Genomic DNA, 16,420 nt, shown 5'->3' with positions numbered 1-16,420 from the left:
CTCCATAGCCTTGATGGCTTCACAATTTGTTTGCTGTGTTGTCATCTCAATGGAAGTCTGAAAATGCAATTTCCATAAAGAGAACGTTTAAAGGAACAATAGATATCAAATTAAATGAAGTCTAATTACCTTCTATTGCAGCTGGCAAAACCTCATGGCACTTAATCACAGATATTTCAAGTTAAGGAGCCTTGGATGATTGATTGATTAATTGATTTGATTTTTTAATTTTTTATTTTTTTTTTAATTGGTCATGTCACAAACAGCCTCCCAGGGCTGGGAGAAAGCAACCAAAACTCAAGCTACCAAAATGTAACTGCTGGATGGCTGATCTATAATGATTTGCTTTGTGAATGTTGGGGTCTCTTCTTTCAACTGCAGAGAACCTGAGTTTTTCTACAGCGTACTATTGTGCAGCAGTAGAGCTCATTCTGGATCCCAGCTGCTTTTTCTCTTGTTGAAGTTACTAGCTTTTTTCAGTTGCAGCCTTGCATATACATATGGCAAAACTTTTTGTTCAGTAATGTCTGTGGTTTGGATCCAATTAGATCCAGTATTTAAAAGCAAAATATTCACGCGGTGGATTCAACAGAGGTTGTTATTGTTAACCTAAATCTTGTTTGATAATATCCTGTCTCCCAGAGATTTACAGTACCTTTCAATCTCTATTAAAGAACAAATGTGACAGGAAGAGAATTAAACCTACGAAGTCCCATGTTTATGTATGTGATTGCGTCATCATTGAATCACAATGTCTTATTCCACTGAGGGAGAACTTTATTGTTTCAATTCTGTTTTGGTACTATTTTCGTGTACATCTCTTGGCCAGAATCCCAGTTAGTAATTTGAAAGCATTTCAGAGACGTAATGTGGTTGTTACTTTTAAATATTACACATAGTTACTTTATGCTATATTGATTGTAACAGCTCGCCTCACATATTTGAAGCCTTAATGTGTTAAGGGACAGCAGTTATTGAGGAAATGGGTATGTGGTGTTTGGACTGTATTTGGGAGTATCTGTATATGTAACGAATGGAATGCATGTTCAGTCATCGAATTTGACAAATTGTGAACACCAGGAATTTAGAGGGCTTAATCTTCAGTTGTGCTGAGCTTTCACGAGTAGTGCATGCATTCAGCCTTCCTGAGAAAATTCAGTTGTAGCTGGAGAATATGGGAATATTCAAGGTGTCATCAGACAATACCCCTCGTGAAAACTGGAAGAAATTAATTTTCTTTACAATCTACAGTAAGATGGCAACTCAATATCAAGGATTGCCTCAGGTTAAAAAAAAATTATTTCCCCAAAAGTGAAGAGTTGAGAGAGGTTCTAATAAATATTCCCTTTATACTCACAAAGGTTGCCGACAGTAATCATCATAGCTGGTGCAAAAACTCTCAGGAAAAATCCTTTGCCTAAAAGCTGTACTTCTCAATAGAAGTGCTTCCTACTTCATATATATGCAGTATTCAGACAGAACTGTACATCTAGAGAAGCAATAAGGAAATAATACTCATATCTCCAAAATACCTGGAAAACAGAAAAAATATTTTCTTGAAGCAGTAATGAGTATGTTCTCTGCTTTCTCTTCAAGTTCTTTCACTTGGTAACATTCTTCTGTGTCATTAAAAGATACTGAAAAGTTTGTTTCTCTTCATGCTTGTATTTATATATAATTCTACCTATCTGCAGAACTCTATGTAAGTGTCAGGTAAGTATTACAGTTATTTTCTTAATTCAGTAGGTTATGTGCAAATTCAGCATAATTTCTGAAACATTTTTGCATTTTCTTACAGTACCTGTAGGTGATTGGATGTATTATGAAGCACTGCGTGCAATCAACCAAAGCCTATAAAGAGGTCTGTCAGAATGAAAACTCATAGATATCTATTGATACCAATAAAATGTTTCTCTACAGCTGGGAAGTTTATAGAAGACTCCAACAATTTAATTTCCTTGGGAATGCATATTAAAAGCTGTGAATGCAGAAGCTTGGAATGCAAGCATGGATCCTAAACTTACAGAGAGCTCCCAAGCTGCTCAGGCCAATTTTAGGAGTTAGCTGTACATTTGTTTTTGTAGTCAGATTGTAAATTTACAGATAGGATTAAAAAATCAGGATGTAAGAGAGAGATATCTAATGATACATTCCAAAATACATCTATAGGAGGGTTATGAAGCTTTTCCAAAGAGCAAGAGGAATTCTACTTTCCTTCTATAATCCAAGAAAGAAGTGTATTTGTTTCCTTCCAGAAGTATCTAAGGTTAGTTAACTTTAATTAAAACAGTAAATGAGACATTTTTTTTAATGCAAAATTTGGTAGTTGTTTATACATGAGTAGTTCCTCTCACACTGGCAAAGTTGTGAATCTGAAGGATGTAATTTAAGTGTTTGATTTACAAGATGTATGATGACTCTGCTTTAAGCGTGGAACAAGATACGGTTTAAAGCATTCTTACAGAGCAACCAACTAGACTCAATGTTAGAGCCTTCTAGTTGTGGAATTAGGGGCTTAGCTACTAGTAATTAACTGGAGTGGCTTTATTAGTTATGAAAAAGTGGAAATGCAAAAACTTTGCACAGTTTTAACTATAGTATAAAAATTGCATGTTTATCCGAAACAAGCTATTTTGTTAATTATTTCTTTGTCTCTCAGAGCTCTTTCCTTAAGACTTTGTGATGTCTTAGAAATTCTGTCAGAATGATAAATTAAAACTGGGAAAATACGTCTTTGTTGTCAAAACCTTTTAATTTACCCTACCTCCTTTGTATACATGACAGTAATACCTGTTTCTGTTGAGCATTAAAGAAGAAGAAAATTTGGTAAAGTAGCTGGCTTTTGTCCTCTTCCTGACAATATAGTTTTAATTATATTTACCCTTGTGACTAACCTAGAGTTGCTGAAGTTGTTAGAAGTTGCTTCAAAAGTGTCACTGAGATTTACTCTGCAAGTACATCCTGGCATATAAAGTACACCAGAAGATAATTTCTGTTTGATGTTTTCTGTAATCTGATTATATCAGCATCAGTTTAAGTAAAATGCATCAGTGATGGTGTTAATGTAGGATGAAATCATAAATCCTGTTTCAGCTGGATCAGTATATTTAAACCTAGAACATGAATACTATCATCTAGAATATAAGCCCTTGCTAAATATATCTTCAGCTCAGGACCCCATAGTAGGAATGGATTATGCTCTGGGGAGTGGGTCATGGGGAGGCGGTGTCAGGTCTGCATGGCAGCATGGTGTCATGTGAAGGTAGGCACACACTGCTTGCTGGGGATAGGAGATGCTGCAGGAGAGAACTCCATCACTGGGGCTAATTCTAAATTCTGAGTCCGCCTCTTCCATTTGCTATGCCACTGTTTATTTTCTAAGTTTATTCTAATTTTAAAACACTGTCATTGAGGTTTTGTTTATTTTGCTTTGGCACAGAGGAGAAGGAAGGGAGAAAGGAACTGAGAAATACCATCATGTACTACTTTTGCAGTATTACTTGTAGCTATCCAGAAGAAAGCTGGCAATGATGTTGATTTAAATGTTTTATGGTTACAACAGCTTGGGACAAGTTAAGGAAGACTGGGAATGTGGGATGTGTTTCATCTCTCACCTCAGACCATCTTAGCTATCTTTTAGGAAGGTACAGACCATCATAGCTACTGACCTTGATAGAAATTTTGGAATTTTCTATACTTAGGTTTTTAAACATTTACTAAATTCTGACTAATAAGATTTCAAAATTTTACCTTTTTTTTTTTTTTTTTTTTTTTTTAACTGTGCTAAATGTATATGATTTCAAGTGTAAACTGGTTGCAGTGAGGTTGAGCAGCATACAGAGTATTTTGAGTGTTGGGACTCTCAGATTTGTTGTTGAAATTAGCAGACATTGCCAAGACTTTGACTGTCTTCTGAACCATGCACTTGATTGTGGAATTGGCTATCTGCAAGCGCCAGAATTTGATGGACCACTAGCACAGTCTCCCATGGCACACACAGAGTTCATGTATTTTACCTCTGAATTTGCTGTGATGTGAGCATGAGACCAACTACTGTAATTTTAAAGACTGCGAGAACCAGGCAGCTTTCTTCCATAAACATATATGTATTTGTCTCACTCTGGCAAATGGACAGTAAAACAATATTTTGGAGATTTAAAATGAAATAGCATTGTAAGCCTATAGCTATAGGAATTTTTGGGTTGTTCTTATAAAAGGTATTCTAGTAAATTATGTTTAGAAATGTTACAAAATACAATTTTTTTAAAGTGTTAACTGTCAGTACTGCTCATTGCTTTGTTAGAGCATGACTGTTGGTATAGGAACTCACTTGCCATCTTGCCTTGAAAGGCATCAAACATTTTGCCATAGATTTTACTGATGTGGTGACAGGAACTGTATGATTGGGAGTGGGGGATAGTGAACATTATAATCATAATATAAAATGATTGCGTGAGGTAGCTCTTTGTCTTGCCAACTGCTTGTGGTTAGGAGCAGAGCTGTCTTCTGCAACACATTTGCAATTTGTATTTTTTTTCTTCATTGTTGACTTGCAGTGTAGTCTTTTTTGCTGCTCCCAGGAACAACAGGATTCAGTATTTCAAGGGTGAGTTTTATATAAAACTAAGATGTATCTTCCATTCTAATCTCTATTTGCTCTGGATTTTTTCCCCCTTTCAGGAGGATACAGATCATAATTATTACACTTCAAGGACGTATGGCCCATATGACTCTACCAGCCGGGATTTGTGGGTAAATATAGACCAAATGGAGAAAGACAAAGTAAAGATTCATGGGATCCTTTCCAATACACATCGACAAGCAGCAGTAAGTTGTTACAGCTTTTTCTTCTTTGACTGACATGGATATTTTTCACCAGTAACCAACACAGTAGTATTACTAAGTATTGTGACTACTATTCACAGAGTTTTAACTTTGAATTTTAGTTAAGCTGTGAAAGTCAGCACACTATCAAAATGATTCCAGGTTGCCTTTTTGCACCTGCTATAACGGGTCTTCAGAGATAGATTTAAAATTCGCCTTTGTTCTTAAGGATCACAAACTATCAAACAGTAAACTAGTTGTGTTGCTGAAGCCAGAGGGAATTTTACCATTGACTTCAATAGCGACAGAACTAGGTTCAGGATTAAGTTGCTGAAATTTAAGCCTCCCATGGAGTGTATCAGTGTCTGCACTTCCATTTTGTACGAGGTGTCACACTTTTTCTTTTGGGACAACTGATGAAACTCACAAGAATGTCATATAGTAACAGAGGTGATGGATGAGATCACAATTTCAGGGTATCCACAAATAAATATCATAGAGTGTAAATAAAATCTTGTTTAATTTATTGTAATCATGCTGCCTGGTAAAATGGGTTTACACGCTTAGAAGTGAAATTGAGTCCTACATGAGTTATAGATTGTATTCTCAGATCTCACCTGTGTTTGGAAACTGCATACGTAGAGCCAATATTAGCACAAATTAAATACAGAAAATTACAACTCAGAATTGTGGTTTGTGATGTTCTTGTTTTATCCGTTTACCAATTTAGCTCCAACAAAAAGTCCTTAGGTTTTGCCAGTTTAAAAACAAAATGTAATTAATGCCTTATTTAAAAGTTGTACAGTTTTTAAAGATGCTGGTGTGTTTAAGTTTTAAAGCCAAGACAAAAGCCAAGTTTAATATATCTTTCAGTTTATCTGTTATCTCCCTGGCACCAGCCAGGTGACTGGCTGAGAGGAATGTAAGAGGAAGCAAGAAGAAATACTGTGTTGTTTAGCTCAGAAAACAAAAAGCAGTGTGAGGTGATAAATCCACTACATGTGACTAACAGAGAGTCCAATACATAAAATATATTCCTCATAGCCAAAAAGACTGTAAGAAGTCAGGGATAATGCAAATGCAGAGGGTTCAGGCAGTTATATATCTTTGGGGTATCAACTATTTTCTTAAGACAATTTGTTTCTAATGAGAAAAAAAAAAAACCCTCAAAGGCACCTAATAGTGAGAATCCATACTGTCTGCCTTGCCTTCTTCATCTGGGATCCTGGTGCTCTGTGTTGAGGGAGAGAATGGAAACTTGCAAATAAATTTAATAAAGGAATTAAAAATACCTGTATAAGGTAAAACATCTTTCTCTAATAAAAATAATTTATGATGTTTGGGATGTAAACATCAGTGAAATTACTTTGAGAAATTTTAACCTGTAGTTTAATGATTAGTGAAGATAACATCCTTCCACACCTTTGTTCTAAGCACTTTTGTTTTCGATTGGATCCCTGAGATTATACACCTGAAAATGTCAATTCCAAGGTGGACATTTTGTTGGAGTTACTGTACCAGAGGTTTAAAACGAAACGGTGCTTTTGGTCTGGGTGTGGAGTCAACGTAGAGGACCATTCAGAATGGCAGAGGGGAGCTTGGCAGCATGAGGACTGCTACTGTTTCTCCCCAAAACAAGTGGTTTAAGACTTCTCTGCCAACTGTCGGGTGCCTGCTCTGCCTTTCTGACAGCTCTAGCAGAGAAGGCTGTGGTCCCAGTTTAGCACACTGATATCCACCTCTATTCATACTTACCCAAAGATATTGATCTGTAAACTCAAGTGACTGTAGTCATATCTACATGCTGTTATAAAGACCACTTCTTCAGAGATTTGGTTTATATCCCCCCTGAGAAGGATAAAAAGTACCAGAGAGTCCTCCTGTAAGGCTTTGTATTTTATTTATGTGTCTATAATTGATTTCTTGTATGTGTCCGCGCAAACAACACCCGTGTGTACTACACAGCAAAGTTATTTTAAAAATGATGTGTTCTCTATAACAGTGTAAGAGCTGTGGAGTCATGTATTATGAGCAGATCATACATAACTAAGCAGCAATCTCTTCCCTTCTCTTACATAAAGATAAACTTTGTCATTACTCTTTTTAAAAGGGAATTTTGTACATCTTTCTGTGACTTGGTGATTTACATGCTAATAATCTCTAAAGATTGGTCTCCAATTTGACAGTAGAACAAGGAGTTAAATTACTATATGCTAAGTATTAATTAATTTTTCTAATAATGTCAGGGATTCTTTGCCTGCTAAAAATTGTATGTGTTTTCCTTCATTTGGAAGTATGCAATCCTAAGAGTTCCCAGAAGTTGCCAGCTGGTTTTGCTTCTACAGGAAAAGTAATACAGGAAGGGTCTGTGAGATGGTTTAGCTCTATAAACAGCACAGTCATTGTTTGGGGAAAGTAACACACAGATATTAATGGAACAATTAAAATGTCTAGCACTACAGGATTTGTATCACTAGTAGTGATTTTTCTTTTCTTTTTAATGTATTGCCATCACCTTCTTAATTGTGTAATAAAATTTTAGGTGTGGCTAGGATGCTCAGTGTGTTTAGATTAGATATCTAAAAGTTGATTACTCAAACACTGAACTAAAGACAGGATCACCTCATACTTGGAAACTCAAATCCCTTTTCTGTCAGTCCATGCTATCATTTATGCATGGAGAAAACATTTTTATTCTAGTGGGTTGAAGATTCTGATCTTCTTTCTGAAAACTGAGGTGTGCTTTCTAGCAGCAAAAGTAAAACCACATTTATTTCTAGTGCTGTTACAATATTACACTTTAAAGTATTCCATAAATCTTGTTGGTTCTTTATTACAATATTAGACTAAACAGTTGTCTATATTAAACATTTCTACATTGTCAGAATTTAAGGCATCACTTTTTGATTGAAGTCAATTGGAGAGCTGTATCTGGCTTGAGTGGACATAGGATCAAGTCATTATTGCAAACATCTTTATACTAATATTTATATTATAGCAACTTAGAAGACTGTTAGGGAAGCACAGTTCTTTTGGAGCAGTTTAATTTAGCGTGTTATTCAGAAAGTTAATGCTAATAGGTAAAATAGACAATACTTTATAATGGAAAGAGGGAAGGTTTGATCAGAAAATTGATGGTTTTAACAGTGTTCTTGGAAATTATGTTTGGTAGAGCAAGGACATAATTTAAATGGAGCACGTACATAAAGATAGCATACACTTCAGCAGTGAAAACTTTAGAACATAGTAAAAAACTATTTGTTTAAGTTAATTCATGAGCTGTCTTTTGCATATGACATTTTGATTAAAAATGTTCAGTTGTATATCCAAATTTATGTATATACAGAAAAGGTTATTAGAACCTACTCAGTCCAATTAACACAATGCAAATGGATTTTGCATTCTAATTAAAAACAAACAAAAAAAGTGCTAATAAATCCTGTCAAAACTCTGTCTTCCACTTAAGTGGAAAGCAAATCTAATTTAAAGTTACGTAAATCTTCAGCTGTTAATTTCATGCTAAATAATTCTTTAAACATTTCTGTTGGATGTAAATATAATTCTTCCTGAGAGAAGAAATATTCAGATATAATCGGAAGAATAGAAATAATGGTGGGAAAAATAAAGACAAAATACTTTTCCCCCCTTTTTTTAAATGTATGGACTGTTGCCCTTTCTTAAGTGGAGACATCAAAGGCTAGGTTTGAGGGACAGTCAACAGCAACCCGTCTTCACACCAATTTTTACTGTAGTAAACCCTCCTAAATAACAAATAATAAGGGGCTGCATACCTAGTTCCCATTTGGGTGTTGGGCCATTATGTGGGTTTTATGGAATATTACATTTAAAAAGTGAAAAGACCTTACTGGGAATTCGTCACTCCTTTCTGTCATGACTACCAATTTGTTCAGAGTTTAGTCAGGTAACACACCAGTTGATAATTATGGGTGGCCACAATAATCAGAGAGCTATGGGAAAGGAGAGTCATAGGCAGAGAGGGAAATTAGTTTGAATTTGAATAGTGCTTTATGACAAGGTTAGGTGAGGAGAAGAGTCTGTTCTCTCTCTCTGCTGTGAGTTCAGCTGATAGAGGATAGTCACCTGTAGGCTGATAGGGGAAAAAAAGATTTTTCTTCCCTTTTTATTTTGCAATAAGTACCTTGAGTTTGTTAAAACTTCCATTTAATATTTCTTTATAAATAATTTCAGCTCCTAGATAACAGCATAGAGAGGTTTGGGAACTGATGTCATGGGTTTGGTGGAGGAATTGCCTTCCAGTGATGACCAGCTTTCATCAAATAATCAACCAGGTAGCAGCAGGACGTCAGGGAGAGCACTTGAATCTGAAGGAGCATGTGGCAGAGGAGCAAACCACCCACAGACAAGGGAGTGGTCATTCTGTAAAACTTAGTTATTGCTAAGGCTTTAAATACTGATGGCTTCTATTAAGAAAGATTTAAACCAACATTTTTTTTAAGGAAAAACTCTACAAGTCTTTATTAATTTTGTTCTTATGAGAGAGTTATAATGTCTGCTGATGTATTTTTGAAGTCTTCAGTTATGAAAATCTTTCAGGTGTTTAAGTGCTACATAGAATTGTATCCAGTTAGATTTTGACAATTCCAAATTAAGAATAGCAAGGCTCCAGTGAAAACTAAAAAACAATTAAACAGATATTTGAAATGCAGGACTGTTGATTATGTTTTCTCTTACTTTTCTGCACAGTATCAATTTTATTTTCCGATGTTGTTCCTTTCAGAGAGTGAATCTGTCCTTCGATTTTCCATTTTATGGCCATTTTCTACGTGAAATTACGGTGGCAACTGGGGGTAAGTGGCTTTCTAACAATTTACTTTAGTATGAGAAGAGTTTCTTGCAGCTATTTAAAATAACTTTTTCCCCCATATATGTCAAGAGCTAAGCTGCAGCATTTATTTAGGAAATTTTGCTTTCCACAAAAAGAAAACTACAGAATATCAATATGATGAAAAACCTCCAGCTGCTCAAGTTGAACTGTTATAAAACCCTCTCAGTTTAGCATTAATCATCTTCTGTTTAGATATTTTCCTCAGAAATCTTTTGAGTGTGCATGTCTGGAGCGGTTGCACTTGTGGAGATAGTGCTGGAGACAAAACAAGGAGGAAATCTTAGGTTTTACTTGTATGAGGGTGGAGGATTTACTATCCAAAGATAAAAAGTGCTGCTAGATGTATGTAACTTGTCACCTGTAAGGCAAACCCATTGTAGTGTGTTGCCTTGGTGTGGTACAGTGTCTGCAACAGTACAGTGGTGTTCCTCTCCTCCTTCTATGGGGTGAGATGGGATGTCTGGCACAGCTCCTGCTCCTGGTCTTGTAGCCCTGGACACCACTGATGGCTCGTGGTTAGGGTTCTCCCTCCCACTGCTGCTGGCTGCTGCTTGCACCAATCTGCTGCACTAGGAGCAGCCGTTGACCCCTTCTGCTCCACTCCCGCTCTACCTCCTTGAAAGGCAAAGAGGAGACCAGAGGAAAATGAAATTATGTGGAAGACAACAAATGAGAAAAAGGAGGAGGAGGAGTAATGGTCAAAAAATGAAAACAGGGAGGCGCAGTGCAGCATCACAGAGAGCACACCCACAGCAAGTTCATGGACTCTGGCTGGTGGTGCTCTGCCTAGAGGTGTGACAGGACAAGCAGACAGAATTAGGGACCACCATCACCAGGATCAATCCTACCCTGTCCCTGGTCAAGGTTTCTCCTTATGCTATGGATGGCCATCTTAAGAAGAATTGCAGCCAGTGTCTCAACAAGAGTATGAGCTGGATCAGAGGTTTCTGTCATGCTCTGTGTCAGGATATCCATTTTGCTACCAAAGCAGAAATATACATGAGATGAACAAAGGTGAATAACAATGGATATTAAATGGTTGATTTGCAGTCAGAATGATAAAAAATGATGCAGAATCATGGGATGACTTAAGTTTTCTTTTCTTGATTGGCAATGACATTTTAATGTTGATTTGGATCAGATGATTTGTGAACTACACTGACTGGGATTTTGAGACTTGCATGATTTCCATTCTGTTTTGCTTTTAGTTTCATTTTGGTGCTTGATCATTGGTGCCTAGGTCTGTGTTCTATTATCAGAGGAGCTGTATTCGACAGGATGCCTAAATCAAGGACATGATCTGTATAGTATGAAAGAATGGGGTGGGATGGGTCCTGCACAGCTAAAACAGCAACAGTGGAGACAGTGTTCATTCTGTAAGTGTCTCCTTATTCTTACTTGATGAAATTGGTTCCTTAAAACTTACAAAGTTCACTCTTTCTCGAAGTAATTCTGGTGTGGTCACTCTGCTGGGCCTTCACTTTTAATGGAAGTCCTGAATTTTTACCACTGCTCTAAATAGTATGCTGCTGCCATCGGTCTCCCCCATCTGCCCCCAAAGACTTTGGGAGTAAAGTTAAGTTTCCAAGGAGAACTGTGTAGTAGTAATTTCTGACGGAAACATTTTTTCTTTTGGTGTAAAGCATTTGGGGAATTTAGGTGTTTTGGTGTGGGTTTAAAAAAACAAAACCAAACCAAAACCAAACCAAAAAACACCCCGCCGAACATGTAGGCATATAAGAATAGCTGCAGTTCTGCAGCACTCTTTTCTCTTGCTATTAATGGAACACTGAATGATAATTCTACTTTTTTTTTTTTTTCTACGCTTCTACTAAATAAAATAATATTGCTGTGAATAGATCTATTAATTACTGTCAAGATAAACAGGACTTATAATGTCAGTCCTTTTACAGTAGGCCAGTGACATTAGTACAGAGATACTTCTGTCTTTCGTGCGACACTTCCATGATTTTCAACCTCAAAATTCAGCATGGAAAATAATAGTCAATAGTCATTTAAAAAAATCGTACCTTGATAAAGCCCAGTAACTGTACGTCATCCTGTCAATCCAGGACAGGATGCAACCTTTTCTCAACTTGGACCTCTGAACCCATTTAGTGGGAAAATAAAGATCTGTTTCTGTCCTAACTCTCTGATAAATGTGTTGCTTTGGCTGTATTTGCAGATTTTGTTACCCTGAGTCATTGGTGGTGCAGTGTGGCTTATAGCCTAGAAACAAAGCATAAAGACAGGTTCCAAGTGCTTTTTATATTCTATGGTCTACTATTTCTTAGTAATTTCTTAGTAATCAAGATTTTACAATGACATTACTATTATTGGAGATCTGGAACACCTCCAGAGTTTATTCTGAGATCAAAAGAATTACAGAGTTAATGTGTACAGGAGTCCCACATGACAGATGTCCATTTCCTGGAGAACAGGATATGATTAATTATGCTGATGACAACACTACAAACTGGATTTACCCCCAAATAATAAATTAAATAACCTTGTTAAAAGGAACGTTGAAGACAATGGCACATTAAATCCCTGCCATAATAAAAACATCTATGCAAATGGTTTCTGACATTCTTCATTGTGGCATAGGAGGGTTTCCAAGTTACTTAAGATTACTTTGAAATTGCTGTGGTGTAAAATTCAACCTTTTTTTCGTCTTTAACTAATATTTATTTCCTATTCTGAAGGGTTTTGATGAGCTGGTTATGTTTAACTAAGGAAAGAAAGATCAGGCAGTGAAAATAACCAGTTTGAGGGCTTTTTCCACTATTGTCCTTAGCTAGTATTTGACAAGGCTAATTAACTCATAACAAGGAGGTAAGATAGCCTATAGTATTGTTTAAGTAATTAGTAACTTGTGGTTCTTTGAGATATGGGCATCTATCTCCCCACATTCCTATAGAAAGTGTTTTTAAAGCAACCTCTGGAGAGCTCTCAAATTTTTAATAATAGTAGATAATACAGGAAGCCACCGAGTTTTGGGCTTTCTGAAGCTTTGTTAAATTTTTGCTCTACAGGCCACAAATGCTGTTATTTCTGTAATAAATCACTTGAGTTAGTGAGTCTTGCTGTGAATGTCAGGGAGCTAAGCTCATGAATTCTGTTTGTTGCCAGTCACTGACACCCCTAACAGAGCTCGGTGGCTGGGGAAGTGTCAGGGGAGGTTTCGATATGATCCCAAGAACAAAATTAAGACATAAACACCATACATCCAAAGCAATTTTTATTATTAAAAGTGAATAGTGGTAGTGATAGGACAGAATGGAAGGAAAAGACAGAAATCAAGCAAGCATCCGGAATAGTTGCAACAATAGTCACCACCATGGATCCAGCGGCGTCCCGTTGGTCCTCAGTCTTCTGTTCTTCGGTGGGGGGTGCATCCTTCGATACACTCCTGCTTCCTTGGGTGACTTTCCTTAGACTAATCCAAAGGCCACAGCTTGTCCTTGAGATTTGCACAGACACAAGCAAGCTTTGAGACAGTCATTTGACATTTCAGTCTCTCACAGCTGTGGAAGTGTGAAAACCCTTTCTGTGTTATAGCTTTCCAGGCAGTAACATAGACCTTCTCATGGGAGTTCTTGAAGCTCTGTGGCCCCACGTCCTCCTACTCAACATGCAGCAATGCGTCATAGTTGGTTGTGTTAATTTTCCATGCTCATGGTAGTAAATCCCTCTTGTTTTTTCTCTGTGGCTTACTTTTTTCTTTATCAGTCTATGTTTTCTAGTGCAGGCTTTGTATCAGATACTGTAAATATTTAGGAATTTTTTTTCCTTGTATGGCATCTCTCACTGATGTTACATTTATCTATGGTATTGCAATGCCTGTAGCAGCATTACAGAGGAGTGTGGTAGCTAACCCAGATTATTACGGATTGTCATTAAACCTTACATTTGTGGTCTGGGATTAATAAAGGTTTTAATTTTCAGTTTTGGAATTTCTCCTGATGGTTTGAATTATCAAAGTTCATGAGGTGTCTTAAAGCAGTTTCGGTCTCTGTTCTTTCCATGGAATAACTGAATATTATTGTATAAAGCCTGTAAATCAAGAACATGTAATAGAATCAAACTGCTTAGGAGCATAAAACATATTTGATTTTCACATTTAGATATCTAGATATTTGAAAGCAGCAAGGGAAACAGCAAATAAAAAAAATTGTCCTGCATTATCATATACTGGGAAAACAGCACTTTGGTCATGGAACTTTTCTTAGAAGTATGTTATCAAGGAAGTGGTTAAGCAGTTATTTATAAGATAATACCTTAGGTCTGTCAGATTTTTATTGGACAGTGCAGACAACTTGACATGGATACACATTTGGTATTTTATTAGGGAATCCTTCAAGGTATCTGCAAGTCTTTCTCTTTGTTTTTTTTTTTAAATTTTTTTATTTTTTAATGTATTTTGTCTTTTTGAAGGTAACTTTTATTTCTATTTTAATACCAATCATATTTTTATAGGTAATGTGATATACAAATATTGTGAGGTGAATTCAGAGGCAGATCTTGAAGTGACTTAAGTTTACACTATTTTGATGTAATAGTTTGTGCTGTTGCCTTTTGAACTAGGATGAGTTCAGCAACATTCTTGCTGGTACATGTTTGATTATAAGTTTATCATCCTCATGCTGATTCTAATGACCCTGTGCAGTCTTCCTGGATTCATCCCTTGGCAGTCAAGATTGAGGATTTTTTTTTCTGTCTAGAGTCGAGACATTATTTTTCCCGTTTTATCAATCATATTTATGTTAAACACTATTCCATTTTTTTCCTAATTTTTCCCTAAAATCTTCAGGTAAATTTAGTTATTACTGTCCATATTGTAGTTATCTTTCCCATATTGTGTGCCTATGATCACAGCTGCTCTAGTAGCATTGAGTACACTGGTAGAGTTTTCAGAGATAATAATACCATCTAAATGTAGTTAAGAGATTCCGCTGTATGAAAACATAATTGCTTTTGAGGTTGGTATCTTGGGCAACTTAAGTATATAATCTATTACTAACATTTGTTGGGAATCTAGCAGACACGGAGAGGTAAAGAAGAGTAATACAAAACCCCAAGATTGTTAATGGTAAATCTGGTTATCAGGTTATTGTATGGGGCTGATGACACAGAAAATTTTGAAGATTTGGGCAAAATGTGGCTCCACGAGGCATCCTAGGTGAACAAGACTGAAGTCAGGAGCAGAAAACTTCTTGCTTGACCCATGCTGGACTCATACCCAAATTGCAGACTTCAGGGTGGAAGTGTGTGAGTTAAATTTTTACATTATTAATTAATGCTGTTCTGGCTCTTGCTCCAGCCCATCTTGTAGATACAGTGATCACGACAGAATGAAAAACTCCATCCCTGTAGGCACTGGTAACTTATGGTGGCATGGAGGCCCAGAGAGATTTCAACAGACTTTGTGCAGGAAACTACAGTAGGAAGTTGTGTTGTGGAAACCAGGAGTGTATCACACCAGCATGAGCCCTGATATAAGGAACAAACCAGAGTCAAGTTCTTTGTCCTTGCAGCCACCATCACTTTGTTTGCCACAGTTTCGGTTTGTCTGACCCCACTCAAGTCATGAACTCCACAACAGTCACACTGCCTCACACTCAGTATCTGTTCACTGGGGCTAAGAGGAGGTTCCTTCTATCCTCTCTCCTCTCATGGTTTTGTTTGTAGCAGGAAGATACAATAGTGGAAATTGCAGTGAATATATAGAAAAAGTGTTTAGAATATGACCAAAGTATTTGTACAGGTGAAAATAAGTCAAATGTAAAACTTGTGGTTAATTTGGGGCTAGTTCCTACTAGAGGGACCTGTAAGTATATGGTGGCAATAACATCCATTATTTGACAGTTTATTTACTTCCCCTTAGCTTTTTTTTTTTCCCTGGCAGAGCAACATCTGGAAGCTCCAAAGCAGATTAGATGATCTTGCCAGTCAATATGACCTTTGATTTAGCCAATCTTTCAGGAATTGTCATTAAAAAGAAAACTATGTGTGCATCACCTAAAAATGCTAGTTTTCTGGTAAGTAGCTATCAGCTTGGGTTCTGTTGTGGGTTTTGTTTAGGTTTTTAAAAGCCCATTTCTGTTAGATTTTCTCTACACCCAGTGAACACTTCTCGACCAATCCAGACTATAGCTGGATGTGATTTCATTTGACAGGGAGCACTGGATTGTAGCAAGGAGATGGTGTCCCAGAAAAGCTAGAAGGAAGAAAAGCTGTGGGAGAAACGGATGGAGGGAGGAATCAAGTTGGAGGTCACTACTATTAGGATAAGTAATAGCCATTTAATAGATGAGCAATCTAGCTCCCTATGGGGAAGCTGTTGTAATGGTGTTGAGGAGCACAGATGAGTGCATTTTGTATTATGTTAGAAATGAGTGCATTTCTGCAGGTATGTGAAATTGTAAACAAGAATGCTGTAGAAATTGCAGAAGAATAAAAAGCAAATAATTGTGGCAGGCTTCCATGTGGAGAAATATGAAAATCAGCATGCTTAATAGTAGGTAAATTACATTAGGAAAACCTCAGAATTGTAGGAGGATAGATTATAAATTGCACAAGGTAAGAGCAACCACCTGGTGACCTCTAGCAAGCAAAGATCACTATTTACTCCAGCAACCTCTGACTGTGTCAGTAACTGTCTGGGCATTCCATGAAAAAATCAATTTGAAAGACACATCTTTGTAAGCATAACTTATAAAATATATG

At 36.7% G+C, this 16,420-nt stretch overlaps 1 protein-coding gene across 2 annotated transcripts in view; it reads left to right on the top strand.

Moving 5' to 3' along the window:
- PLXDC2 (plexin domain containing 2) overlaps window positions 1-16,420 on the top strand; it is a 279,425-nt gene that overhangs the window by 139,877 nt on the left and 123,128 nt on the right. For both annotated transcript variants that reach the window (XM_074900172.1, XM_074900174.1), the window contains exons 3-4: window positions 4,681-4,827; window positions 9,584-9,653. In XM_074900172.1, the coding sequence (XP_074756273.1) occupies window positions 4,681-4,827; window positions 9,584-9,653 (217 nt within the window). The remainder of the gene's footprint in view (window positions 1-4,680; window positions 4,828-9,583; window positions 9,654-16,420) is intronic.

The sequence above is a fragment of the Athene noctua genome, chromosome 2 (genome assembly GCF_965140245.1).
Source record: "Athene noctua chromosome 2, bAthNoc1.hap1.1, whole genome shotgun sequence".
NCBI lineage: Eukaryota > Metazoa > Chordata > Aves > Strigiformes > Strigidae > Athene > Athene noctua.
Note: the sequence above shows the minus strand (reverse complement) of the source record. Positions and strands in the feature narration are given on the sequence as shown.